Raw genomic sequence first — 12,698 nt, 5'->3', positions numbered from 1 at the left:
TAAACTACTTCAAGTGTTTTAAATATATTCCTGCAAGGATCTAATTTCTCTTCCACCGCCACACTTTTAACCACACAGCAGAAACACCTTTTCTGTTTTTCTGTCTCCATATTTGGCTCATGGTTACCAGAATACCGCCCAGAGAGCCAAACAGGAAGGGAAAAAAACAACTGACTGCCCATTTCCTGTTAAATATGAGAGTCGCCAGCGATGCAGAGAGAACCGAGGGTCGAAAAAGTAAAATTTAGAACATTTAGATGTGTTCGGCGAGAAAAAATCCCCAAAGTGACAGAGATATCCTGAGAGCCGCAGCATCATGGGAAAAAGTGGAAGGTCAGAGGTCTCTTCTGTTTATGTCTTAAGGGACGGTGACGTGCGCTTGGATAAATATCTGACCGGATTATCAGGCGTTTCAGCTGCTTCTGGACAATAAACAGTTTCACGAGCCTGGTTCCCAGATCCCAGAGTTAGCCTGTGTAAGTTTAGAATACCAAAAGACAGGACGAGATATTTTTAGAACCCTCCATCAACCATAAAACCTGTCATGAAAGGTTAAAGCGACTGGAGCCAGGGAAGAAGCAGCACATCTTTCCAGTTTAGGGGAGCTCTGCTTGGTGTATGGGTGGTTTCTGTGTGAGGAAAAACCTACCGAGTCAGCTCCTCCATGAGCTGCGTGTGGTCAGGAGGGAAGAACTTCACCACAAAGCGAAGGATGGTGTTTTTAGGTCCTGGAGGAGTGAAATTATGGGATAGAGAAGAAATAAGAGCAACCCTTCCACCATTAACATCTATTTCTGCTTGGTTGTTAAAAAGTGTTGTAGAAAAACATGCAACATGTTGAAAATAGGATTCAATAAAGAAACAGCAAGTGGGAGATCTTACGTCGGATCTGCTTCAGTGCCGGCTTCAGGAGATCCAGCCATACCTGAAGAGAAATAAAAGCACTGTTATTGTCACACAGAGGCTAAATTATCTCTAGTAAGGTAAGGTCCAATATCTAATTCCTGCAACATGGCTTCCAACCCAACTATGCTGAAACCAATGGGATTTACTAACAATTCCACTCCATACCCAGGCTAACAATGATAAAAAAAAAAAAAAAACAACACTTAGCATTTTTGTATTCATTAGTCCCCCAACACCTTCACTAGAAGGAAATCTATAGAGATAAATCTGACAGCAATGCTGGATTTCTTATTCTTCCCAGAATATTTTGGAAAAAATTTAAATTTTTGTAAAAAAAAAAAAATAATTTTTAAATAATCAATTATAGCAGTTTAATAAATAATAGCATTTTTCAATGGGACATGAGAAGTTACTGAAGACAGAAAGAGAGACAAGGCGACACAGCAATGGAAGGAGACGGAAGGTAAGGTGGAAAAACATACGTGAGGATTTAGTACACAAGAAATGACTTAAGGGAAGAGGCTAGAGCCGAAAGAAGAAGAGAGGAAGGAACGACCCAGAACGAATGAAGTACGGGTGTAAATCACATCCATCATGGCAATTCCATTTAGTATCGATTTCCTGTACCAACGATTGGATTATTTTCGATATTCAAGAATACACCACGATACGATTCGATTAATTGGTCCATTTTTTTTGCCGCAGACAGGACGCCGGCTTGTTTTGTATTTATGACCGAAATTACGGAAAACAACTCGTGAAGTTTGATCCGCTAGAAGAGTGAGGTGCGAGAGAATGCTGGGACCCTTTTTCCACCTGGATCTCCGCTCTTTTTGGCCCTCATGTTCCTCCGTTGTCGGACTAAACTCGCCCCCACTTCCTCACCGCCTCAGACCACGCTTCAATATTGGGCATAAATCAAAAATGACTGCGTCAAGCTCACTGCGACACACCACTGCAGGAGTATAACCAGGAAGCGAGGTAGGAGGGCAAAATAGGTTTAGCGCCACCGCAACACTGGAGGAGAATTACGCCCAGGAGCAAATGGATAAAAATAGACCGGAGGAAACAAAAAAAAAAAATGAATCGATACTCTTGTGGACGTGTCGATGAATCAAATCGTCGGCTGTTGGATTGATACAAAACGATTATTATTCACACCCCTAGAATGAAGGGACAAATAAGGGTAAATGAAAGGGAGTATAGTAAGAAAAAAAAGAAACAAGGAAGGACGCATGAATTAATGGAATAAGGAAAGAAGGAGAAACAGAAAAGGACAATAGTACCCCTTTCCCACTGGAAAAATTGGCTTTTAGCGACAGTGGGAACCGCTCACTGACCCATGTCTACCCAGGGTTAAACAATTTGGCATGCAACCTGCAATAAAATCGCCTCGCCTTTTACCGGCACCCCCTAATTTATGTGATACCATTGAGTGCAACCTATGGACTTCAACACATGGGGCCAGTCTCGTCTGATTTAACAAACCAAAACAGCTGTTTACATTCCAAAAATATGGCACAGCGCTGGTGAGAGGGCATGTTTGGAAAACACACAATAACCCAGTATTTTCTGTGGTAAAGAGGCTTGAAGGAAGGAAGGAAGGAAGGAAGGAAGGAAGGAAGGAAGGAAGGAAGGAAGGAAGGAAGAAAAAGAAGGAAGGAAGGAAGGAAGCAAGGAAGGAAGCAAGGAAGGAAGCAAGGAAGAAAAGGAAGAAAAGGAAGGAAGGAAGGAAGGAAGGAAGGAAGGAAGGAAGGAAGGAAGGAAGGAAGGAAGGAAGGAAGGAAGGTAAAAATAAGATTATAAAAGAATGAATAAAAGATGGATGAAAAGGGAACGGTGTCAAGTAGTGCATAAAGAAAATTGGGAAGGAAGGAAGTAACCAAAATATTGGAAGAATGAAGGGAGCAAAACATAAGAAGGGAATAATGGTGGACCAAACTAGAATAAAACGACGGGGAACACAACTAAAGGACGTAGGGAAGAAAGGAGTCAAATAAATTAAATTCCCAAAATGACCACTAGAGTCTCTAAATTCAGAGGGCATGAGAGGAGAAACTCTGGATCTTCAAGGACATTAATAATAAAGAGTATCTGCATTATCAAATAAAAGCAGTTATAATGTTTAGGGAAAAGTTAACACATCGCAATTGGCACCACTAAGAAAGCAGGTCAGCCCTAAACGAGTCAAACTCTGAATCAGTCGAATGGAAAAGCACAAACAATGGAATTGAACACATCATTACTCATGAAAATGGAGGCTATTAAGAAGTGTATTATATGCAAATAGAGCCTGAAAGCTAAAAATGTTACTCAAAGCGTTCAAAATGTGGAGAAAAATAAATCTTATTGAGGGATAATTGACCCAATGTGGATGTTTGGATTCTTTTACTTGATGTTATTTGATCTTCAAAGAACGTTTCTGGTTCCACAGAAACAGAGATCCAGCTTTCATCTACGCCAGCAAAAACTCGTCTTTTTATTACATGTAAAATCACTAGTGGAGTTTCCAGGGAAGTGAAAAACGCCGTCCAAACTACTAACGCATCCAGTCTGCAGGTCATTACAAACAGCTGCCGCTGTTAGAAAATGCATTAACATGAATCCAACAGAAAGCTGGGTTTTCCAATAGACATCAGCGCTAATATAAAGGAAAAAAATCCTTCTACCGGGGTCATTTAAATTAATTTTACCGTCATTTTCCGGTGGTCCGTGTACTCCAGCCCAAAATAGTCCCCTTCTGTGAGATTGAGATGGACACAAACCAGGTCAAAAAGCACTTTCCCAGGTGCTCGTTGCTGAAACAGAGGAACAGAGGAGTGGGGGACATGTTAGAGAAAGGGACATAGATGCTGACTGACAGGAGGAGGAGGAAAACCTTGATATGGATGGACATGAGGGTCACCAAAAGGATTAACTATTTCTATTCTAATAGCTTTACACGTGATGTATTAAGAGTTCATGAACCCTAAAGTGGATCCCAGTGTGGATTAATAAAAACAAAGCAAAAAACGGTCTCAAACACAAAAAGATCTGCTATTAAAAGCTTACGCTGCACAGGTTCGCATTTAATACATGTAAAAATAGGGGTCAAAAAAACTCCCTACCACCTTTTTAGACTTTCCACAACTCTATACCTTCACATCTGTCTCTACTGACCACTAAAAAGATGTTCGGTAATGAGTACGATACCTTTACATGAGCCTTTTCTAATGTTTGTTTGATTTTTAATTGATCTTTTTTAACCAAAGAAAAAGACTGAATACGCATGGATTGGGTCCTTTTACACCGAGACACAATCTGGAATTTTCGTCAAAATCAGTAAAGATACAGATGTTTTTAGATAGATGTGTCTCTAATTAAGATAAGGGGGTCAATTTGTCTTGGGCACAGTAGTATAGTTACAGCTGCATACATAAAAGTACAGATCAGAGGATACAACACCAATACAACTTCAGTAAATAAAGAACTAAAAACAGTAAAAACGTGCCGAGTTCTGGTGCAACACTTTGCGTAACATAAAGCGGAATATTAAAATTCCGATCAAGCCCATGTTTTGGGAAATAGATGGGGACTTTTCAACACAAAAGCAAGGTCCTGCAACAATGGGCCAAGAAAAACAATGATGTAGATGCTTGTGGTTAGTGCAGAGACAATATTAAAATAAAATCAAATATGACCATTTTGGTTGAAAAAAAAATCCTTTGAACACAACAGCAAAAAAAGCACAAAATTTAGATTTTTGGTAAAAACCACACAGTAGTAAACAAATTTTATTGCTTTGATGATCGAAGATGAAGATTAAAGGCCAACATATGAAACCTAATACAGTGAATAATTTCCAGGTGACCAAAGGTAGCAAGTTAATTTGTTCCAACGTCTATATGAAGGTATAAAAACCAGGCGATTGTCCAGCAACCACAGAATTAGGAATGAAGTGCACCATGCACCACAGGTTGATGGGTTTGGTACTAAATAAGAATTTCAACTCTAGAAAAAAAGCTATAATTGTTAGCTAGTTTTAACGTTATCCACAGTGAAACAGGTGCTGTATCCCAGCTAAATGAAATGCAGTCAAGAAAGAACATTTTTGGCGCCATACACTGTGGTTTGATTGAACCAATACAAAAATGTTAACCTGTAATGACTATAGATAAATTTAAAGGAAAGAGGGGGAAGTGTGCTATGCTGCAAAGCCCATCCCAGCTTGGAAGTATGGAGGCGGTGGCATCATGGTTTAAATAAGTTTAATAATTGATCTAAAACCGCCAAATATTCAAAGTTTGAGATAAATAAATAAGAAGGGTATGTGTCAGAATTTAAATGGGATTAAAAATGGGAGAACAATAGAAATAGGCTACTAGGGGCTAACAGGTACAGGATTATTTAAAACAGCTGTAATTATGTAATTGTTAATTGTGACAAGTGGAGCCATGGATCTGCTGAATCAGAGCAGCCGACCTCAAGACCTGAGCCAAGTCTGTCACCATCTGGCTGCCTCATGTTCATGAGTGAGTGTGTTCATACAGTCTGCAGGGATAGACCCACACACTCTTCATCCAGCTACTCACCAACACACACATTTACCGGCTAAAGCTCCAGTCTGATATCCAGGAAACATCCAGATTTTTTTAACATTCTCCAACAGCGTTTTCATTATCTGACCGACAGATGCAGCCGTCGTACACAAAGCTGGAGTTTGGCTGGGATTTGGGTCTTGGTTGTGTTAATCTTCGCCTTAAGGCGGTTAAGAAGGGACAAAAGTGGAGGAAATAGGAAGACGGGGGGAAAAAAAGAGGATGGCTTAAAGGGCAGAAAAGCAGACAAAAGAAGAATTCTTCCCTCTGCTTTAACTTGAACTGCTCTTCTCCTTTCCACCTAGATCTATAAAGGCATTAGTCTCATTCACTGTATCGATTGTTCTCCGCCAAGCCTGACAAGGCTGGTCTGTTAAGTGTGCTCTCCTTTCATATAAAACAGTCTTTACTTTGGACCTTTTCAGCTGGACTACTTCCTCTCAGATCAGCCTCATTAACTAAGCCTCTCACAGCAATCTCCTTCACCAAGACATCCAACTTCAACAAAACGGGATCCAGTTTCTCTGCCGTGCAGAACCATGTTGGGCTTGAAGGAGGTGCAGGAGTACGACCCAAAGAGCACAGAGCTTTGTTGGAAACAGAAGGCCGGATTTGGATGCCATGAAGAAAGCATGAGAATGAAAATCTTGAGTGTTTAGAAAGATGTAAAGACTTTTTATTGCTTTCTGCTTTGAGACATAAGGTATTTGCACAAAAAAAGTTTGAGTTGTGGCTTCAGGTGAAACCTTTAAACCATTAATGGAGGAGCTAAAATTGTACAATCCACAATAAATTCAATAGCTACAAGACTTAGATTAAAACCAGGACCACAAGAGCCAAGTACGCTGATGGCAGTGCCCATACTGGCGAATGTGTGCAAAGGGTGGTGAGGGCTACATTGGTTTGAATATGAGAGCACCCCAGTGAGTAGTAGGTTATGCGTATAGGGGTATGATGACAGACAGTTGGGGTCGGCTTCAAACTTATCCACTCTGGAAGCAGGTTACAAATGAAGTCATATCGTGGTCACTTCTTTTCGTGATGGGAACCCAAACCGACCAGGAAGATTGTTGTATACCAACAGTGTCCAACCCCGGGTGTCAACATCTACTATCCTGCAACATTTAGCTAGATTACTGGTTTAGAAAACCTCAATCAAATCAGTGGCTTGATACCAAGCCTTCACCAAACCTGATGGCATGCTAAGGAGATAAACATCTATTTCAGTTGACTGTGCTCGAGCAAGGACGTACCAAACAATTGCATGGTGGTAGATCTCAACAAAGCATCACATTCTGGGGAGTCCCAAGATGTTTCCAGGCCAGATGGGATATCAAGTCCCAAGTTTCCCCATTTGGTTTTCTCCTAGCTGACTGTGCTTTGGAAATCCTAAAGCAAGAGATCCCAATCAGATGCTTAAACCGCCTCAACAGACACCTTTGTTGTAGAGGAGTAATTTGTCAATACTAAGCCTTCCTGATATTAACAGACTTCTCCTCCATCTCTAATGCTAAGTCCAGGCAACCTTATATAGTCTTTTAGTCACGATCCATATTTACTTTAAGTTCCCAAACTGTAAATCACTCTCGAATCCATCCTATCGTCACTAGGGAACAATACCCCAAGATGCTTGATGTACACGGCAGAAACTGTGATCTATATATAAGAGATTGCACTTTTACACCATACCCATATGTAGCCGAACAAGGTATCTGCCCAGGATGTTAAATAGGTGTTTCATTTCCAGTAAGTGGCGCAGAAGCGAAGTCAGTTTTGCAGCCTCATACCCAAACTTGGCTTGTTTAGACTGGGCCTTAAGCAATGGCTCCTTTTCTACCAAACTAGTTGCTTGAGCTTCCTTAGAACCATTCCAATTACTTAGTATTTCTGATATACCAATTCTGTAACAGCCCTGAACTTGGCCAGTAGAAATAACAGCTTAGCTAATAGCTAAAGGCAGGTTCAGAGAGACTGAGAACCAATCAAAAGGAGAGTTTACATCTCTTGGATGGGGCTTGGTTCTCATCAGTATTATTTCAAATAATATTTAAACAGACTGAGCTTCTATATCAATAAAAGTCAGATTATAACAGAATATCATGATCATTTTTTATATTAAATCAGAGTTTTAGCAGGTCAGGTCCCCACATGCAGCTGCACTCGCATCCAATATTTCCTTCTGCAGTAGTTCCAGTAAAACAACAGAAAAAGCTTTGGTGGAAAAGCCGTACTACAGCCCTACTACACCCCAGTAACTTCTACAAATGGGTGAGTCCGGAACAAATTAGATGACCTAAAGACCGCGAGAAGGCTGCTTCTCCAGAGGGATGAGAACCTGAGGTTCACCCAATGCCCTTCAGCTAAGCGGATAAGCAATTTCCTCCATTCAAAGCCAACTTTTCTCCAGTAAGTAAGAAAAACAATATAGATACAGACCCCTTATCACACTCAGGTAACATTATCCGGTGGAATGCATGTGGAAACATGGGTCAGAAAACAGTGCTGAAATCTTGAAATATCAATTCCAGTTATAACAACACAAATTTCATGAACCTGATGGATTTCTATCACCTTCCAGCTGCCAGAAAACATCAACATACTCCATGTTTTTGCCTTCAACTGGCAGCTAAAGGTCTGCAGCAAACCTGTTTGTGATTAAGTTTTCAGCGAGGTAGTAGTCGTAAGAAAAAACTGAGTCTAATCTAAACGGTGTGTGGGGAGAAAAAAAGGCAGTCTCAAAAAGGTGAGAGTAAAGTACGAGCAAAGTTTCAATTCTTCTAAAGAGTGCCAGGATTTACTCTGGTTCATGATACTCTAGGCCAGTTTTGCAATATCAAAACTAATATTTGATGACTAATCTTTTTTTTTTCTTTTTTCCATTTGTTGTTAACCACAGAGTTGCATGCTTTTACCCCAGCAGGTTCACATGTGGAAAGTTAAAGAGAGAAGTCATTGGGGGGAAAAAAACAAAAACAAACTTTCTCTCTCTGCAGACGCTTAATGCAAGACATCTGATCTCATGTAAAAGAAAGCCACTCAAATGTGCTGCTTTTGGAAAAAGTTGACATTTTCATCATTTTAATGTATGAGAACTGTCAAAGACTTGATTATTTCATACTAGATACAAGGGGCAACTTGAGAGTTTAACAATGAAATGTTGAACACCCACTATAAATGTTTCATGGCAAACTTTCAAACACTTCCAAAACTCCAATGTATGGTTTCCTGTGTTTATTTTGTCATTTATTTCAATATTAAAATAAAATCTTCAGAATAGATTTGTGGTGAATATTCTTTATAAAAACCAACAAAAAATGTTGCTATGTTCAGTTTGGTTGCATGTATAGATAGAAACCTTTTCTCCTTCCATGCTCACTCACACCTAGAAACCTTAAGGTAACCCTAATAGGATATGGCTTTATTTCTTCAACATTCAAATTAATTACTTTCACTTGAAAACAAATTGTTAAATTCAAGAAATCAAAAGGCTACAGAACCAACAATGTGGAATAACTGTTGTAATCCAGTGAGAAGAAATCAAAATAAAAAAAAATTCAGTGCTAGAATGCCATTTCTTATCCATCCATTTTCTTACACGCCAAGTGGGGTCGCGAGGGGTGCTGGTGCCTATCTCCAGCTGTCTACGGGCAAGAGGCGGGGTACACCCTGGACAGGTCACCAGTCTATCGCAGGGTAACACAGAGACAAACAGGACAAACAACCATTCACGCAAGGGAAGAGAACCCACGCATGCTCAGGGAGAACATGCAAACTCCATGCAGAAAGACCCCATGCTGGGAATCAAACCCAGAACCTTCTTGCTGCAAGGCAGCAGTGCTACTCACTGCACCACTGAGCAACCCTGCTAGAATGTTGTTTAAATTAAAGTCATGAGAAGCAGAGAGTTGTTACATGCTATTTAAAAGTAAACAGTGTTTTCTATAAAATCTTGTCAGTTCATTGAGGGAGAGGTTTGGTGTAACAGTTCAGTTTCACTTTTAATTTCTGTCATGAAGCTGGATTTTAAATTGTCTGCAGTCTTTCGGAAAGAGCTAAGGGTTTCAATATTCTCAAACTCCACAGAGGCTACTGATTTAGGAATGTTAGCCAGGCTAATTGCAAATATAAGATACTAAAGACATTTCAAAAAGTGTCAACTCATATTAATTTCCCTGTCTAAAAATGGGCAAATCCAGGATTACATTGACTTTTCTGAGTTGTCGTTTAGTCACATTCTGCTCCAAAGACAACTTAAAGGTCAGCAGAGTTAGAAAAATACTTTCAGAATCAGTGAAGCATAAGAAATGTGAATTAGAAAACACTCTAAAACAGGAAACCGTTTTCTACGTCAATTGGAGACATACAGGTTTGTAAAAGAGAGAAAGAGCAAGATTTTCAGCAACTAACAGGAAGGCTAAAATGTATGGGTCAAATTTTGAGTTTTTTTTTTTTTTTCCACATTTAGAAGTGTGGTATCCTATTTAAAAAGTTATGGTAATTATCTTAAGGAATAAACCGAAAGGGTACTTTTAGAAATGCTAAAGCTAATGCTAAACCTGTGACAGCTCTTTAGTAACTGTCTTAAATTCTATCACACAGTAATCTGAAACTTTTCTGCTATCAGTATAAACAAACAATGAGCTTAAACCTTAGGATGGGAACGCTTGTTTTTTTCCATGTTATTCTTAGTTTATGTGCAAAAATTTGTGTCGACATGGTCAAAATAAAAAAAATAAAAAAAAGAATTTCTGATGAGTGTATTTTCTCTCTAGTATTTTCTGTGGGAAATAAACATTTTGATGCATTTTTATAACAATGAGTGCATAACTAACCAATTAAACTATTGTAAACAGAGGTCCACAGCCATTTATCTAAAAAAAGAAAAGAAAAAAAAGAAACTAAATGCTTAAGAGGTTAAAATAATACAGAAATAGATTTTTAACAGTTTTTTAGAGTAGTTTGCAATTGGTTTGACATAATTTGGGTCATTTTATCTGCTTGTTGAATCCTTTAAGCAGACGTGGAGCAGATTGGTCCCTTCTGAGCACACACTGAGGTCCTTTCACACACAATCACAATCCCTTCTTTCAGCAGCCTCTATCAATGAGGCTTTCTAAGCCAGCCAAAAACGCAAAAAGCACACACAAACATACGCAGTCGCATTTTTATTCTTCATTATTAGATAAAGTGTTTTGTTTTTTTCTAGATTTGTTTGGGATTAAATATTCCAGTGAAGGGGCTTACTGACGTGCAGATCCAGAGTCAAAGAGTCCGAATAAAACTATTTACATCTGGGGGAAGGAGTTCAGCTAGCAGGGCCAAGCTCTCCTCCAAAAAAAATTATAAGGTATAGACAAGAGCCTTAATGACCAGCTGTCCTTCTGCAACAAACCCACAAAAAGTGATTAAAATAGCTCCAGACATGAAAAAAAAAATAATTTCAGCCCTTTCTTCCCTCCATTTACCTTTTATAACATGACTCAGACCTGTTCATTATAGCAAATTAGAATGCAGAGTATATTCGGGTGTATTAAATGCATTCAAAATACAAAAAGCTTAGTAAGTAGGTAAGTAGGAAGGACTTTGTATCCTCCTGAGTCATTATGTCTTGTCTTCATCCATGGCTTTTGCCTTTGGAAGAAACGTGCCAGGCAGCCATCAGTGCGACCGTCTCTATTTCAGAATTGGCTGCCAGCTAAAACACTGACAAATACACTTCCCCTCCACCCCTTTTATTCAGGATTTCTCTCATGTGACGCATCCAGAGCTTCGCCAAGCTGGAAACTGGTATATCAGAGAGAGTCACTTACTGTTTTTCTGCTATCTTCCCCATCTGAGGCCCCTTAGGGGCCAGCAGCTAAGAAAACATTCATATATTTTCTTCTGTGATGTTTCTACATTATTTGAAAGCTTTCCATAATTTGTGTCCGTATGAAAACACAGGGTATCTAATAATTCAAATCAGATGGAGACATTTTCCAGAATGTAAGAACAGGAATGGAACAAAATGGAAAAGACCAAAAAAAAAAGAAAACAAAGAAAAACATAAAAAATCAGAACAGGCAGTAATACGATTGTAAAATCCTGGAAAATCTGGAAGGTGTTTTTGCCAGCCATTCTAGTTATAGTCATCTTTTGCATCACAATTTTTCTTAGTTTTAGTCACACTTTTGAGTTTAAGTGCATTTTCCATCTGTATACAAGGTTTACCTCCTATAAGTATCAATAAGTGGATAGAAAACAACAAAAAAAGGCATGTGATCTTAAAAAAGACAACACAACAGTATTGATGATATTCTTGTTTCTTTTTCTGTAGCTGTAGAAATGCCAAAAGATTATGGGTAATATTAAAAATCTTAATTTTACTTATGCATGAGCTACAAGCTGATACGTAAGAAGAAATGCAAATTTCATTTAGAGAATATCTGTCACTCATCATTCTCTGTCATGCACTTCTGCCTCGTTAAGTTTCCCTCTCATCGTTTAGGTTTGTACCAAACGTCACAGTCGGATAGAAAGGATGCCAACTAAAAAAACTAAGAGTGTACAATTTATATGGACATAATAGGAATAGAATAGCCACTTGGACATATCAGTCTGAATACATTTTAATATGATTGTGAAAATGTGTGCACATCAACATGGCTATTGTCGTCACCAAGGCAACATGTCTGTTGCAGTAGCGGTTCAAGACCAGTTTTACACGTGGGGGCGAGGGTGGGACCAGGGTTTTTTCATGGGGCAGAGAGCGAAATATGAAAAAAAAAAAGCAACAAGAAAAAATATAGATCTTAGAACACCCAAAACTAAAAGTGCAACACCTATGTAAATAAATACAAATTAGTTATTGATATTAAACTTTAACTCAGGCCCTGTGTCAGTTTGTAGATTGCAACAGCATTAAGACATTAGAACAACTGCAAAGAAAATACAATCTAGAGAACAGAGATTGTTCAAATATTTTCAAGTGGGACATTTCTATAACAGTAAAATAAGAAAAGTTATTTCTCCCAAAGCCAATGAGATTGTTAAGGTTTGTACCAATGCTTATATGCTTCTGTCAAGTCAAATTTTCTCTAAACTATATAAACTTTACAAAATGGAAATACCTTATATATTAAGTTAAAATGGCACAACAGATGTCTACTAGTTGTAGAAAATGAAGGGAATTTAGGTGGAAGTGTCTGGTCCGATTATTCTTTCCATATTGGTGAA

General features: G+C 38.8%; 1 protein-coding gene across 4 annotated transcripts in view; it reads right to left on the bottom strand.

The window, feature by feature from the left end:
- The window catches only part of LOC107095378 (FERM, RhoGEF and pleckstrin domain-containing protein 1-like), a 62,253-nt gene that overhangs the window by 24,145 nt on the left and 25,410 nt on the right, over positions 1 to 12,698 (bottom strand). For all 4 annotated transcript variants that reach the window (XM_015391439.1, XM_015391437.1, XM_015391438.1 and 1 more), the window contains exons 3-5: positions 3,600 to 3,704; positions 883 to 925; positions 650 to 728 (exon numbers count right to left, since the gene is read on the bottom strand). In XM_015391439.1, coding sequence (XP_015246925.1) covers positions 650 to 728; positions 883 to 925; positions 3,600 to 3,704 — 227 coding nt within the window. The remainder of the gene's footprint in view (positions 1 to 649; positions 729 to 882; positions 926 to 3,599; positions 3,705 to 12,698) is intronic.

This window comes from Cyprinodon variegatus, unplaced genomic scaffold, assembly GCF_000732505.1.
Source record: "Cyprinodon variegatus isolate N-32 unplaced genomic scaffold, C_variegatus-1.0 Scaffold541, whole genome shotgun sequence".
NCBI lineage: Eukaryota > Metazoa > Chordata > Actinopteri > Cyprinodontiformes > Cyprinodontidae > Cyprinodon > Cyprinodon variegatus.
Note: the sequence above shows the minus strand (reverse complement) of the source record. Positions and strands in the feature narration are given on the sequence as shown.